The 17,610-nt window shown below is 25.7% G+C and overlaps 1 protein-coding gene across 1 annotated transcript in view; it reads left to right on the forward strand.

Moving 5' to 3' along the window:
* Positions 1–332: 332 nt before the first annotated feature.
* LOC129961917 (protein Wnt-1-like) overlaps positions 333–17,610 on the forward strand; it is a 46,472-nt gene continuing 29,194 nt past the window's right edge. The window contains exon 1 of the mRNA XM_056075554.1: positions 333–444. Within this exon, the coding sequence (XP_055931529.1) occupies positions 347–444 (98 nt within the window). The 5' untranslated portion in view covers positions 333–346. The remainder of the gene's footprint in view (positions 445–17,610) is intronic.

Consider the following 17,610-nt stretch of genomic DNA (forward strand, 5'->3'; position numbering starts at 1 on the left):
TTAGTACTTCAATTCTCGAAAGGAAACGGGCCTGGATTGGCTTGATTGGTGGCAGGCCGCACATCCGGTGAGAATCTGCCACCGCTGATTTGTTCGATTCCAATGGCCAGGGCACGTGAGAAATCTGGTGCGGACATCGAATCCAACTTTTGAATGGTAATGCGTTCGAAGCCCATTCCGGTAAAAGGCTGCATCCGGCCTTCGGGACGTTAACGATCGTGTGCCGATGGGGTGTTGAGCGCCCCCCTTCGGGAGGGAGGGCGAAAGCGGGGGTGTGGCGCGCGAGCGAGAGGCATGGCCGGAGCGGCCTGATCACAGTGCTCTCGTGAGAAGTCGGCAGTCGACGATGCTCCTCTGCTCCCTCCGAGCAACCCTCCTCATCTCTCTGGTCGTTCTCTTAGAGGCAGGGCAGCCGAGGTCCAGGGGAAGGGGATCCAGGTGGTGGTGAGTATTCTCATGACACATTCTCATAATGCCCATAAAAATTTTAGAAAACATGTAACTAAAATCAAATATTTTGGAATCATTGAAATTCGCAAATAATTTCTTAATTAGGAAGAATTCTTTGATAAAATGAATCTGCAAACGATTAAATATTCTTTTTTCATTCAAGGAACTTACAAACGATTTATTGATTAAAATTTCACAACTATTCTATTTACAAACGATCCTCCCCCCCGACAGAAAGGGATTTCTTAAATGAATGAAATTCGTAAACAATTTGCTGAAAAAAAATTAATTTTCTTATAGACAGTTCAATATTTTCAAAAATTAAAATACCATTATAATTTTAATAATAAATTAAAATTACTCGATTTATTTATATTGACACATAATAAAAAATATAAGCACTAAAGGAGAAAAATAATTCTTTTTTTTTTCTTCTCGGAAAACATTAACTGATATAAAAATAAAATATAATGAATCAGTACACAATTATAAAATTTTCTTTAAAATATAATCTAAAAAATAAGAGAATGTACTATTCAATAAGGAATACCGTTTTTCTGAATATATATATTTCCAAACGAATTCAGTTATATTCTCGAAATTTCGAAGCACTATATATTGCTAAATAATTAATAGCTAATAAAATTCTTTTCAATATTTAAAGATTCCTTCATCCCCTATAAACCTAAACAAGTTTTAAAAAATTGTTTATTTATAATTGTAGAAAAGAAGGAAATATATGCTAAATCTGAACTAGGGAAAATTCTGATATATTTTTCTGAAAAGTATTAAGTGTAGCATTTGAGAAATCTATGAATCTAAAACAATTTACGTTCATTTTACGACATAGAAATATATCGTGAAATTGCTTTCTTTGAAATTTCTCAAGAATTTTTAATCAATAAAAAAATGCTATTTAGATTATAAAATCCTTATGGGTTAAAATAATTTTTTTTATGTCAGTAAACTATAAATAAAGAGATAATTTTTTTATCCTATCGAAAGCTTATATCATGATACAGCTCATGTTTTGAATATTATTTGTTATCACATCGGGTTTATTTATTCTTTTACATATTTACAGTTTTATATTTAAAGTTTGAATATCTCGTGAGAGATAAGAAAAATATTTTAAAATGGAGTAACGAGAATTCGTTAAAACCGGAATATTACGCTTTTATATTTCCTTCTGCAAACATAACTGTCATTTCCGCAATCTTTCTTTAATTTAGAAACATGGAATTCCCAATGTTTTCTAATACTAAAATTCAAAATTTTGCACATTTTAATATTCAAGGATAGCTCAAATTTTATTCATTCACATTTTCCAAAAAGAAAGATCGTAATCTAGTGTCGTTGTTACAAAATGAATTCAAAATTAATTTATGCCTTTATAATGAACCTAATTTATAATAAAGAATGGTTAAACAAGTATGCTTGCTTGTTAATACAGGGGTATGAATATATGTTTTTATATGTAATTGCTCATTTATTTGTATGTAATTCTGCTATAAAAGGACAAAAAAGACGAATTTTGTCAGATAGTTGATTTCCTTTTACTTTGATTTATTATTTTTGATTAAGAAGGACTGAAATTAAATTCACGGTTGTTTTTTTTTAATTTTAAGGAAAAAAACTTTTTGTTTCATTTTTAAATTTGATTAATTTTTATTAATTTTAATTTAAAGTCTTCATTTTTTTCCATAAATCATTGATTAAATAAAAATTAAATAAAATCACCCAATAAAATCAATTAATCCAATAAAATAAATCAAACTGATTTTAATTTGATCTTTATAAAATCAAATGATTGATTTTTTTGCGTTTTTCTCATATAAGTTTACTTTTCCGGTTTTAGAGTATATAACACGTTCCCATATTTTTTGAAAAATAATTAAAATTAGTTTTCAAGGCAAATATTTTTCCGTTGTCATTCGTACATATCTTAGATTGGCAATTTTAAATTATGTGAATTTTTCTCATCTTTCAGAATTTCATCTTTTAATTTTTTCATTCTATGCATATTTTATGATTAAAAACTCTTTTAATAAAATTGTGGTGCCATACAAACTCTATATAAATGAATATTTCCAATATTATTTAAGGAGGTGTAATTACTCAAAACATTTTTATGAATTGCATTCTATTTTACCTTCATTAAAACTATCTTTTAAATTTGAAGAAAGAAATCCATCTATATTCTCTGAAAAAAAATTAAAATTTTTCATTCCTCGAAAGTGTGTTAACATTGTGAGGTTGAATATTAAATCTTATACTTTTCACAGATTTCTATATTTCTCTGTTTTCTTTCTTGTCATATATACTTTCTTCTAAATGTAAAAAATCATTCTGTTCTTTAAATATTTCTTTCTTATCAATATTTTCGCCAATCGATTACCTTTAAAATTCATTTTTTTTCCTTCAGAATTTGTTTCTTAACATGTATTTAAATGTAGCATCGAATGAGATGACGAATATATTTTTATATTCTCCAAATCTAAAAAAAATAATGATTTCTAAAAAGTGTAAAGTGTTTTACAACTAATTTAATTTCATACCGTCTAAAAGTAACGATTGATATGTGTGAAATATTTAGAATCTACTTTAGAAAATAGTAGATTATTTTATGAAACTTTTCCCCTATTTTATCTTTTTTTTAAAACAAGATTTCGCATTCATTCCTTTAAAAAGGTGTTTAGTTTATATTTAAAAAACTTCAAATATGTCAACTAAAAATACAATGGTTTATTTAAAAAAAAAAACGCTTCTAATATTTTAAGTCATTTTCTTGTCGATGGAACTCTATATAATACTTCTTCCTAAACCTTAAACAACTTAATTTTTTTAAACTTTCATTCCCATTTTTATATATTATTATTATTCTAAAAAGCGCAACACCCAAATTTCCATTAAATTTTATAAAAGTAACTCCAATAGTTCTATTTTCAATTCTTATACTTAATAAAACATTAAATTAATTAAAAAAATTTCTAATTCATTTTTTATAATTAGCCTTAAAAAGCAAAATAAAAAAAAATGAAACAGCGTTAAAAAAAAGTATGGTATTTTTCTGATTCTTTCAACAAATATTTTTAACCAATGCATGAATTACAAAAAAAAAAAAAAATAATAATAATAATAATAAATAAATAAATAAAGTTTCTAAAAATTATCGAATTGTTAGTAAATGCCATTCGAAGATAATAGATTCTTAAAAAAATCAATTGATTTGAAAACTTTTTTCATGTGAGTATTTTAACTCACACACATACCGAAAATATTACAAAAATCATAATTATAATTGCATTATTTATCATTTTAAAAATTTGGGTTCCGCATCTTATAAAATAATGCATGTTCTTTTCCAGCTATTTGAATTTTTTTCTTACGTGATAGGGTCTTCTTTTTAGAAGGTTTTAACTTTTTTGATTATTACCATTTTTGTTCAAAGGCCTTCACAAATTTTTCATAGAATATTCTAAAAGAATAAGCAATAATCAGTAAAATGAATTAATTGCATCGATAGATCAGAGCGACCATGATAAAAGATCATTTCAAAGGAATTTTTTTAAAACTAGTAATATGCCGTTCTAATGAATGTTTATATAGTAATATTCATGATAACTTGTAATGTGCATAAAGTTTTTAATAAATTTTTATTTGCTTGTGCGTTGATAAAAACCTAGTTATATAAATATTAAGTTGTTCTAAAGGCTTATAAAGTTGTTATAATTACATTTTTTTACGGTGGATTCTGGGAAATATGCAATTACTCATTTTGAATAATAAATAAATCATTTTAAATAAATCAAAATTCTATATTTTTCAAAATTTTTAATTTAAATGATCGAATTCATTTTTTAATTACTTATAGATTTCTAACTTTATTTTTACAAATCTTTTATGTATAAGAAACTGTAACAAAGTTCTAGATCCAAATATACATTTTATAATTTAGGTTACTCAGCGACATCATTTTAATTTAATTATATTATATATGCGTTTGTTTCAAATACGGTAATATTTTAAAGTATCTTTTAATTTCCGCATATTGCATACGATTTAAAAAGATAAATTCTAATTGCCATGGAAGCCCATTAATTTGTTATTTTATTTAATTTTTGAGAACAAGATTTAAAAGAATGAATTAAATTCAAAATAAAAAAGAGTTAATATACAAGAAAATAACATTGATATTTTAAGCATTTTTAAATCTCGATAATTTTATTTCCTTTCATTAAATCAAACAAAATAAGTCTCTAACTTGTTTTTAAAAAATATTTAGTTTTTATCAGAGATGTAAAGAAAAATATAAGTTTTTAAAGTAAAAAAGAGATCTGAATAAAGGCAGGAATAAAGTTTTAAGTAAAGATTGATAATTAAATGAAATTGTAAGTTTAAAAGTCACTTCCCCTCAAGTTGATTATACAACTCAATTCGAATACTTTATAACTGTTTGCTAAGGATATGATTTAAAATTTTAAATTTAGATTGCAGCGCAAATGAAATTTAAATACACTAAATCTTTTTAAATATGTCTCAAATCTGAATGTACTAATGATGTGGAAAATCATGTAATGATATGGAAAATCATGTAATGATGTGGAAAATCTTTAAATTTAAAGTCTTGTAATCCTCTTTCATCTAATTTTAGCCTATTAATATATGTTTATTAATTTTTTTTATGAATATTGAATCTAAATTCATTTTTTAAAATGTTTTTGGTTTCTTAAGTGCCGAATATGATGGACTGTAAGAAATATTTGTTTATGTCAGTATGAAAGCAATTTGTTTTCAAATTTTTTTAGTTAGAATGAATTAAAAAGTTATCACATGTAACAGATTTATTGAAAACCGCTACTGGAAAAAAGATATCAATTTTAACCAAGAACATTTTATATCTTTTCTATGTCGCATTTAATAAAGAATAAAATTCTCTCTTAAATTCTCTCTGGTTCTCACATTTTCTGAATTTAAAAAAATAATAATATGTTTCAGTTTCATGTTTCAGTTGTGTTATCCATTGAATATGATAAGCATATTTTCAAAATTTAATCTATTTTTTAAGACTTGAACTTTGAAAATATGTTTAATTGTTCGAAATCTTTCGAAATAAGAGTATTTAAATTTTTATTGTTGGATATATTGTCACAAAAATATTTCCGTTCAAGAGATCCATTTATTGCTTTTTCATTCTTTTTTAACTAAGTATTTAATTCTTTAATTTAAAGAATAAATGTAAAGTGTATTATGATAATTACTGGATAAAAATACTCGACTCGGATATTTAAGTAGCAAAAAGAACAACTTTCAAAAAATTTAACTTGGGAAAAGCAGCGAAAACAATTATTCAAAATTGTTTAAAAGTGTTAGAAAATGAAAAAGGCGTTTATAATTACTGAGTTTTATTAATTTTTTTTTCTATTAATGGTGCAAAACTAACGTTTCATTACGAGTTCTATATAAAATTAAAACTCTATACCGCAATTCCTTTCTTCTTGAATAAATAGGAATTTTATCATTTTGATGATAAGTATGAACAGTGAAGTCATAATAATTTTCAAATAATTATTTCTAAAGAGTTTTTTTTATATAATTTCTAGAAGAAATATTTAAAATTATTATTTATATATGCAATTCCTTTATATTCTGATATATAATCATATGCTTCATTTAGGTATTATTTTTTTAAAAAATTACGATAAGAAATGACACACAATTTACAATGCAACTAAGCCATGAAGAAATTAGGATCGTAGGTATAATATAACTAAAAAATTGAATTTAATTGAACGCCTTTTAATTTTTTAAATTTAATAATATTGTACAGAATTACAAATATTGATATAGAGAAATTCACAACAAGTAAATCAGAATTTTATTTTTTTAATTTCTTTAGATAATTGAAAAATAAATTACTTTCTGGAAATGTACTAAAAATAAGAAAAATTAATGGAATTCTTTTTGAAGTTGTTTTCTATCTGATTTTCATTTTTTTTTATTTTTTGTATATAAGTTGTTTTTTATATAGTCTTCGTATTTTTTATCCACTTAAGTAAATGTACAAATAGCAGTAATTGTTTTACTGTCAACATTTCCAATAATGACTTATTTAAGAAACTGAGCAATAATAAATGATTGGCAGTATTGTTCACAATGATTTATTAAAGAAAAATAAAAGAATATTATTATATACATTAACAATACACCATGATTGTGAATGATTTTTGAGATTTGAATAAAATAGTTGAAAGTTTCCTTAAATAAATTGCATTTTAAGGAAAATTTTCTTAAATAGGTGATTGAAAAACTTTAAAATATCTTAATTAACAAGGATTACGGGTGTAATGTGATTAGTATGTGTTGAAACTCGCCTTCATTAATTTTTTTACTATAAACAAATCTAAGAGCAATGTTTCAATGATCCCAAAAAACACTAACTATAACAATAACAGTTTTTTTAATAGTCGGCGATGATAGTGAAAAGTTAAAGCAATTGAATATTAGTATTCTAAGAATAAATAAAATAAAATTTTAATTTAAAAAAAATAAAGCTTATTTCTCATTTATTATGTAAGACCTGACTTTAAAATGAAGCGATTAAATTGGAAAAAAATATTGTTTCCCATTACAGTACTTTATAGGCCCTAAAATAAAATGTTTTACCTGCATTTTTTTTCTCTTTATTTCATAATTTCAAAGAAAAAAATTGATATAAAAAAATGTTATCAGAATTATTAAAAATTGAATTCTAAGCGTTTGGAAAAGCTCATATAGTATGAAATTTAGTCAAAAATATCTTTTTTTTATTACAGTATTTTTCCGTTCCTTTTATGCATATCATTAAAAATGTGAATAAAATAACTACTTATTGCTTCCTGACAATACTTGAGTATATTGCTTTGAGTTTCTCAAACATCTTTTCATGCATGTTCTTAATTATTCACTTAGATGTTTAATTTTTTAAAAAAAAACAAAACTTTAAATTGAAAAGATACTATAATGATATAAAATTAGAAATTTAATAATTTTTATTGATAATATTTGGATTTAATATTATTACTTGATATTTCATAAATATTTAAATAATGGAGAAATGCATCTAGAAATGAAAAGAAAAGTATGCGAAATTTTCCTTTATTGACCATAAAAAATAAGCTTTTCTGAGTGATAAAAATTTTTCTGTTAAAAGATTTAAAATGCAACAAAAAAGGTACTATTTAGTTTATTTAATGAAATGACGAATAATGGGAATACTTCATCAACATAATATGGATATACAAAAAAGATCAGACAGTGAAGATAATATAAATTTATTAGAAATTATATTTGTAATTTTTTGGGAGAATATGAAAACAATTTAAAAGTGTTCAGACTTGTTATATCTGACATTATGTATTCACACATTACATCAATACGATTTCTTAAAATGTTAAATGCAGCCAAAATTCACTGTTAGATATATTTAGAATTATAACGAAAAATTATAAAATCTTTCTTCTAAATTTCAAGCAAATAAACTGATATTCTTAAAAATGTATTTCATATCATGGAGGTTAAATATATAGTCAAAAATTTAAGCAAAATCGAGTATTTTTAATGGTATAGCACCACATTTATGCAGTTGAGTTATTAGAATTTATATTTAGTCATAGTTCAAGTTTAGAAAGACGCTATGACTCGATATTTATTTTCTATACTTTTCTTTAATGCTATCGAAAGAGGTATGCTATTTCAAACGATTTTCATCCCGATATTGAGTATTATCTACAAAGATATAAATGCTAACAGGATGTTTAAAATTGTATTCTGGCCAAATGTCGAAAAACTTTTAAATGAATTGGAATCATATTCAAGAATTCTTAACTGAACAGTTTTATATTTGCCACAACTTCTTTTCAGTTTTTGATAATTATAAAATTCCTTTAAAAAATAATGATCAAGAATTGGATTAATTTAGTTACAAAAAAACTGGCATCTCTTAAACAGAGGTATTTTCTTGCAATATCTTATCCATTGACCTAAAAAATAATTTCATAATTTTCAAATAAAATCAGTGTTTCTATCAGTAGATTGGTTTTTTTTAATACATATTTAAAGTTTTTTGTTTTTTTTTTCAATTTTTGGGGAATTATGTGATTCCAATTAATATTACTTCAATTTCGTGCATTGCTATAAATAATGGATATAGAAAAAGTTTTGAATTTCAAAGACAAGTATGTTGATTTTACAGGAATTACTGAATGCAACAATCTACTTTTTTCTTATTATTTCATACATTGTGCTTAATTTGTTAGCATTATACTATTTTTAAAACGAAGGAATATATAACAAACACATTTTAAAACGAGATTCTTTTAGATTCGTAAGTTATATTATGAACTTTAGTATTTATTTATTTCTGAAATCACTCTAAATGAACGAAAATGAATTCTTTGAAATCAGATAACACTGATATTTTCAGTTAATATATTAACAGACTACAAGATGGCGCTGCATGTATCGATAACATTTAAGTGAAATCGAGAGGTGTGATAGTTTTCTTTTTTTTATTCAAACCGCAATAGTATCTTCTTTCAAAATAGCATTGTAACAATTTGTCTTCATTATTTTCTTTCATACTAGAAATATTTCAGAAATTCTTTTTATTCGTAACCGAGTTAATTACGCATTAAATCGTTCTTACTGTTTTCTTTAATCAATTAAATTTCATTTAATGATACTTTTTCCCCCAAAATATATAGCATTATTTAAGAAGTAGGAATATTTTAAATACAAAAACGGATAGAAAAATGTTTAAAGATCGTAAAGCTTAACAGAGTATACTGGCACTTATTTCTATTTTTAAAGTACTTTTAGGCAAAATACATCAATGTTATTATAGTTAAGAAGAAGGATTTTACAAATGTTTTTAGTGGAAATTTTTTTTAACGTAAAATTAAGAACACACGATTAATCAACTATTTAGGTGATTTGCATGCAATTTTTGTAAAAAATACAATGAAAAAAATGTTGTTATTTATATTTTTGATAATATATTTAATATCATTATCGTATAACTGATAAAAATATTTCATTCTGAAATAAAAAAAAATCATTCCAATTTTAGCAACAGCGCATATATATATATATATATATATATATATATATATATATATATATATATATATATATATATATATATATATATATATATATATATATATATTGCTAGAATAAATGTATTAACATTTAAAATTTTATTATTTCTTTTTCAAATGAAAAATCAAATTTTCTTTTAGAATTAAAATATTAATAACAAACATAATAAGTAGCAGCTGTTATTGTATTTAAAAAAAATGAATTGAATTGAATTAATCAAACATTAATTGGATTTAATGGAATCAATTCATGCTCATATAACAATCATCATATTCGCCACTCTAATTAAATTTTGGAATATATTGTGCATCTTGTAACTGCTGTTAGAATTGTTACGTCAGAACACTATATATATGTACGCTCGTTTGACGTTCGATTTAGTTCCATATATTTAAAAATTCATAACACACATGAGAGTAGTAAAATTCCTTGAAGAAAATTTTCTCTGAAAAAAATTCTGGTAATACCAGACTCTCGTGAAATTGTATGTGGTGAAGAAAAAAAAAGTTCTTAAAAAACCCTTATATTACTCTTTTTATATGAAGGAATATCTTTTTCTTACTTGTTAATTACCCATTTTAAAAATGCTTTTCTTGGCTATGTAGTCTTTTTTTTCTTTTTTTTTCTGAAATGAAATCCTAAACTGAGATATATTTACTTGAAAAGCAATACTGTAGAAATAATTTTTCTTTTTTCCCTAATGTCGGCATACGGAACGCGAACACTAGATAAAGAATAAGTTAAAGGCTCAGAAAGTGAAGCAGGCACAATGGCCATTTGGTAATCTAATGATAAAAAACGAATGAATTGGATACTACTTGCCAGTCGCTTCAATTTCAGTTATTTAATTTATAAATTAGATGACTGAAACTTTTTCCTCTTTCTTTTTTTTTACAATAGTTTTGTATTAAATCTTATCCTTTTTATAAAAGTTCGAAATAGGCGATTTTAGATCGAATTACAGTTACAGTTATTTATATAGAAAAATGAATTCGTCTTCAAAATGATGAAAGAAAGGTTAAAATAATTATTTTTCTGTAGGATTGAAAGAATTATTTGGATAAAATTTTATTTTCTGATGTGTGCTTATTATAATAATTATAAACATATAACATATTGTAGTAAGCATAATAATTCGAAAAATAAACAACAGAAAAAATAAGATAATATTAGAAACAAAACACTGGATAAATATGATAATTTTCGAAACAACTCTTATTTTTATTAGATTAGAATCGAAGTTAATTAAATTATTCTGCATTTACTAAACGTTGCCAAGTTCAAAAGTTAAATTGAAAAATTTATCACAAACGGCAAATAAACTAGAACTCTAATTAACAAGAATATATTCCAAATTAGCTTTTGTTCTATTTAGTCATTTATTTTTTATTATTTGTTCACTATTGTTTTATTATTATATTAAGGTAATAGCAGCTATCTGACAGTTTGTATTTTTTTTTACCGATTTATTTAAAATTTAACATTTGCTTTAAGGATACTTCTTTGATAAAAATAATTTAATGCTGCTTTTAAAGAGCTAATTTTATTAATCAAATAGTCGTTATAAATGAACATGTTTATTAGAATTATTTAATACTTAATCGGGATACAAGTTTTTAAATAGCAAATTAATAGAAAAGCTTACATTAAATAATTTTGCGTATTAGATTTGAAAAGAAAAGAAATGAAAATAATTAACTCAAATAAAGAAAATAAAATATTTTTTTGTGATAATTTTTCAGTTGTAACCTAAATAAACATTAATTCTCCCTTATTACAAATAAAAAATTAAAGTATTATTATTATTACTCCATTTTATTTAATTATATCCTTAAATAAAACAACTGTTTTTGACAATGTCATCAATTTATAACTTTTCAACCAAAATTCGAAAACTTTTACTCCAAACCAGACTTTAAAATCTTAAATAAAGATTCTTCTTTTAAGGCAACGCTATTTTTGTTGCATCAAAGAATGTGATGTGACTGCAAAAGACATATGAACGTGGTATAATAATTATATTAATAAGAACATATCGCATGAATCTACTAAAGTGAATTATTAGTGGAAATTCTTTTTTGAAAGTCCATAATTAGTTAAAGTATTTCAAACTAGCTTTTCTTATTCCTTTTGTTAATGTTGTAATCGCTTTCTATCTTGTGATAATAGATAGTTAAACAATTTGAAAAAAAAATTTAAAGGAGATGAATTTTAATGTCTTGCGAGTTTAATTTATATGCGGATGATCTAGTTTAAAATTATTTAATTATGTTTTTGTTCTTTTAGTTTAAGGATAATAGTTTTTTTGAGAGAAATTATATATATTCTTTCTTCTTTCCACATAAAATATAGCTTTTCAGAATATGAACAATTTATTTTCGCCATTGTTTCCAAATGTTTTATTTTTGTTCATCTAAACGATATAATAAAGATCATATTATTATTATTCTATTTAAAATGTATCACGTATCTTACACTTTCCTTATTTAATACAGCTGTCAATTTTAAAGCATGAATTTATTTATTTGAATTTAAATTACTGTTATTATTCAAATGTGTATGTTTTTACTAAATAATTTTTTAAAAGTTTTTTAAAAAAAAAATCTTCCATAAAAATTAGTAGTAGTTTGTGACTTCTTAAATTATTATTCATTTCTGGAAAATATAATTTAAAAATGAGTTTTAAGAATTGTATTCTTTATTAACTAAGCACAGCCATTTGTATTTTTAAAAATGTATTCTTTATTAGTTAATCATGGATATTTATTTATTTATTCTTTAATAGAAGGTGTTCATTTTTTTTCTTCTGCCAAAACATCTGCAAAAAAAAAAAAATAATAATGATAAATAAATAAATAAAATAATTAAAAAAATGCTGTAATATTTTACAATTTACCAATTACGCATTATTATGATATAATCTACAATTCTATTAATATAACTTTTGAGTATGCAGTATGGCAATTAATCCTTCATGTTGGATGTAATTGCGATGTTTCTTCTACTGTTGCCGACTTCTCATTTCTATATCTAAGCAACTTTTTATTCTTAATAGAACGCGATTTTTTCTCTTTGTACATATCCGTGGATGGGTGGATGCTTTAATTTATTTCATCATTTTCATTTATTGTTTCGATTGATTCTCTAGTAATTTCGACCCTCTGGATTCAGTTTAATGTATTTTTATAAAGGAGACGAGCTTTAAATTTTTTTAACTTATGAATAAATTGAAACTTAACTTTCTCTTCCTTTATGTGTTGCAGTTCGTAAGTTATCTGTAATTGGGATGTATCCGTTTTCAGAAAGTAGTGTGAATTGCGACTGGATTATATGTTGGGGCCACTGAGGAAAGGATTCCGATTAAACAATTTATGTGCAAATGGGACACATCTTTTGTGATTTTTTTAAACAATAAAGCAAATGTTTTTAGCTAATTTATATAATACATAAAAAGACTCTATAAATTTCACTAGTCACAATGAAAATAACAATAAAATTTAACTGAAATTTAATCTCCATTATGAAAGTACCCTGAATATATTTGTTTCTGACAGGAATTCAATCGATTAACAAGATTTGCTTCAAAAATTGTCCACAAATGCTATAAAACTTAAGGGAAGTTTCCGCGAATATTTCTTATAATTAATAGTTAATTCCTTATTTAGATTATAAATGAACATAATTTGTCAGTAAAATGTATTTTAAATATCCCAAACGTTTAACAAGATATATCTATATAAGATATATTTTAATTTTTGATATTAGAAATATTCCTTTTAAACTAAAAATTATTTTGTGCTTTTTCTGTTACTTAAAATTTGATTTCAAACTTGATTAAGGCAGATAAAGATTAAAAATCTCTGCTGAAAACGGTTGCATCGATATTCTAAGTTACAAAACTATATTCAAATTTTACGATACTTTCACGATACTTAGCTAAAAAACGTATTATTATTTTATTAATGATTAGTTATAGAATAAATTATTTCTCCTTGGTTTTTAAAAATAGTTTAGGATAGCATAAACCCAGATAAATGAAAGCATGTAATTTTTTCATGAAAAAAAGAGAAATGAAAGGCTTTAGCGTGTAATTGATATTCTCATTTTGTTTATAATAAAGCTAGAAGAAGATTTTGCTTATTGTAATATTTTATAAAAAGAGATATTTTGCATTAAATATATATGTGTGTGTGTGTGTGTGTGTTTGCGTGTGCGTGTGCGTGTGCGCGTGTGCGTGTGCGTGTGTGTGTGTGTGTGTGCGTGTGCGTGTGTGTGTGTGTGTGTATGTGTGTGTTTGCGTGTGCGTGTGCGTGTGCGCGTGTGCGTGTGCGTGTGTGTGTGTGTGTGTGCGTGTGCGTGTGTGTGTGTGTTTGTGTGTGTGTGTGTGTGTGTGTGTGTGTGTGTGTGTGTGTGTGTGTGTGTGTGTGTGTGTGTGTGTGTGTGTGTGTGTGTGTGTGTGTGTGTGTGTGTGTGTGTTGCTTTGATATTTAACTTTAATTGGGAATATTTGGTATCAATATTTGTGATTTTGCTTACAAATAAGATAAAGATTTTAATAAAGACTTTGCAACCATTCTCTGAAAAAAAATTATGTTTCTTTCATAACAGCACATTTGAGCATCAAATTGCTATATAGAAGCATATTATTTTAATGCACACACCTGTCCTATTTATTATGTAAATGGACCTATGTAATAACATAGAGATCCAGGACATCCAATTGCCATTAAAAAGGTAACTATACCGGTCATTTATCTTCTAAATGTACGTCCTTTTTCGAGGCATTGCAACTTTATTTCTCTTTTTCCAAATATAAATTCCGCAGGTAGTGAAGCGAAATCATTCTTTAGTTTTCAAAAATCGAAGAAAATAATGCGGTTTAATATTTGACGAAAGAGTGAAAACATTTTGAATTTCAATATAGCAATGAAATATGTTATTGAAAATTATGTAGAATTAAAGTTATACAAAATTTTAATAATGTTTGCAAAATAAATTGATATCATTAAAGGATAACTTTTTGAAATAATGAAAATATCACTTTTGTGCAGAATTTATGACGGAAAACACCAAAGTTTCCGTTAGTTTTCAATCCATTAATTCTAATATTATTAATTCTCCTGCTGTTTATTCCGTAATTCCCGTGAATTGTAAGTCAGTCTATTACACCAGTTTTATCGGTTTAATGTGTTTATCTCTTATCATTGTAGATTAGAATTATATCATGCTATTATCGAATATTATATAACATTATTTCACTTCATTTTAAAAATATTTGAACTTATTTACAAACACTTTTAATTTATAACACGGCATTAAGGTATCCGAACCCATTAAGGTTGAAAACATGAATTTGAATGAAAATTCTCTCTCTCTCTCTCTCTCTAACAATTTCAAAACATAGGTATGTTGCTGTTTCCAGCGATATTTTTATTTTGTATTTATGTTTAATAGAAGCGAAGTTTTAACAAACTATTGACATGTAAGTGATGCGTATTTAAAAACATTTGAAAACTATAAACCCATTTTCTGAAGACCGAGTTTTTTCATAATTTTACTGTACGAATATCGTCGCATCCCAAAAAATAATCAAGATATCTTAAAGAAATTTATAATGTGCTTCTCACGATATAATGAACTACGAAATGAATGTAGAATGCTGTAGAAGTTGATTTATGATTGTTTTAAAAAATTCATAAATTTCATAGATAATGTCCGATATTGCACACCAACATTTTATTTTTTAATATAATTCTTAGGTACACTCAAAGATATGTTACACATGTAATATTACAAAGAAAAATGAAAAAATGGTAACCCTTTTTTTCTCTAGAATAATTTTAGTTTTTACAAATAAATGTTAAAATTTAGTCACTATATGCTTTTTCTTCAAAAGCTACATATATATTTAAATAATTTCCCTTTTATTCATCCTTTTTTCCTTATATTAATAAAAAAAAACTTTATATAAACATTCATCCTTTTTTGAATGACGATGGAAATTTCCATCATAACATTTAGTGAACCAAAAATTGTACTCAAAACAGGTGTACTAGAAATGGGTTGTTTCTGGCACCTTTTTCATGACTATTGCGTAATAAAGAAGTAATTGTCAAAAAGAATCAAATGTCACAATTATTATAGCGGGTTATTCCGTTGTTTATTGTGGTTGGAAGAAACGTGCGATTTCTTAAATATTTTCTTATAACTGTATGAGATTTTTTTTTTTTGCTAATAAAAACGATAATGAGTGGAGAAATTTAGAAGAGAGAGACATCGAAGATTTTGTACTGAACTTAACATGTAAATTTGCGTGATGATGGATATTTCCATCATGCTGTTTTTTAATTATTTTATAATATATATTTATTCTAGGATTTTTTTAAAAACCATTCTTCCTTTAATCTAGAGCATGAATTATATCACCCTAATTTATTTCAAAAATCGCTTTTTTTTTTTTTTTTTGAAAATTTTGCTCCGAACCGAGTAGGAAATTTTAAACAATGTTTCTTTTACTTTTATTGCAATAGTTTTGAGTGACTGCACTTGTAAGAGTGTTAGAACTCAGAACACAATATTTTGTGCAGAGGTTCATCAGCCGCAAACGTCGTTCTTTCACTTCAGGATTTATTCGCTGCGTCAGTGAGAACCGAACAAATCTGCAGAGATCGGCCGCACGCAGTTTGCTCCTCCTCGTGCGGATGCTCGCTTTTAGCGTGCATCAAATGCGTAACGAAGCCAGAGACGAAAACGTCGCTGGAGTGTCAATTTCCCCTATTTACTCGAATCTGAGTCAAAGGTCGCGATAAGAAAGAGCTCTCTTCCTAATAGGTTGCCAATTTAAGCCCATCCTTTCATGAGCGCACTGAGTGCACTTTAACAACGACATTTAGCGAGTTGACGGTGGCAGAGGCCGAATGGGCCAATGAAGGCCCAGGACATTTCTCGGCGCAGAAGATGGATCACTCTTGTCAAAATATTGAAGCACAAGGAGAAATAATTCCTTTTCCTCCTCATGCCAATGCGAGACAATGATTGCGTGAGTGCTTGGAACAATGCCTCCCCGGCTCTGGCAGGATTCGAGACATTTCCTCCTCCAGCGCAGAAGCTGAGTTTTGTGAATGCATTCTTTGCCTGGAACGCCAAAAAAAGAAAAGAAAGAGAATTTGATTAGGTTTGCCTCGTCTGGCTGCCATATTGTGTTTCTGGACATTAAATCTTCTGTCAAGTTCTTTGATTGATGTAAATTTCTTACTTTTTGCCTTAAAAGTCTTATACGATTAGGATTTTGCAGTGTGGTGACGCCGATATAAAAATTTGTAACACCAGTGTTACAAATAAAGATCTGAATAAAAAGGAGGCACTTTTTAGGGCTCTATATAACTTCAGAAAAAATTCTTGATTTTACCAATTTACAAAATATAGAAAGAAATTTGATATCGGTTGATTTCTTGGGATATTGTAAATTTCCACCTTTTGCCTTAAAAGTCTTATACGATTAGGATTTTGCAGTGTTGTGATGATGATATAAAAATTTTTAACACCAGATTTACAGGGAAAGACCTGAATAAAAAAGAGAAAAGGTTTTAGAGCAATATCATTTCAGGAAAAATTCTTGATTTTACTACTTTACTTCAAAATATAGTCTTGTACGGAATTTGAAGTCCCACAACTTCTTTGGACACTGTAAATTTTTTCTTTTACTTAATAATTGTATTTAATAAGGATTTTGCAGTTCTTTAATTGATGCTAATTTCTTCCTTTTGCTTAAAAGTCTTCTGCGATTAGGATTTTGCAGTGTGGTGATGACTATATAAGATTTTGAGACCATAATGTTGCAAATAAAGACCTGAATAAAAAGAAAGCGCATTTTAGGTTATATTACTTTTTTTAAAAATCTTGATTTTACCAATTTACTTCAAACCATAGTGTCACAAAGAGTTTGATGTCTGTTAATTTCTCTGGATAAACTAAATTTCTTCTTTTTGCTTAAAAATTATACGCGATAAGGATTTTGCA

This window comes from Argiope bruennichi, chromosome 2 (genome assembly GCF_947563725.1).
Source record: "Argiope bruennichi chromosome 2, qqArgBrue1.1, whole genome shotgun sequence".
NCBI lineage: Eukaryota > Metazoa > Arthropoda > Arachnida > Araneae > Araneidae > Argiope > Argiope bruennichi.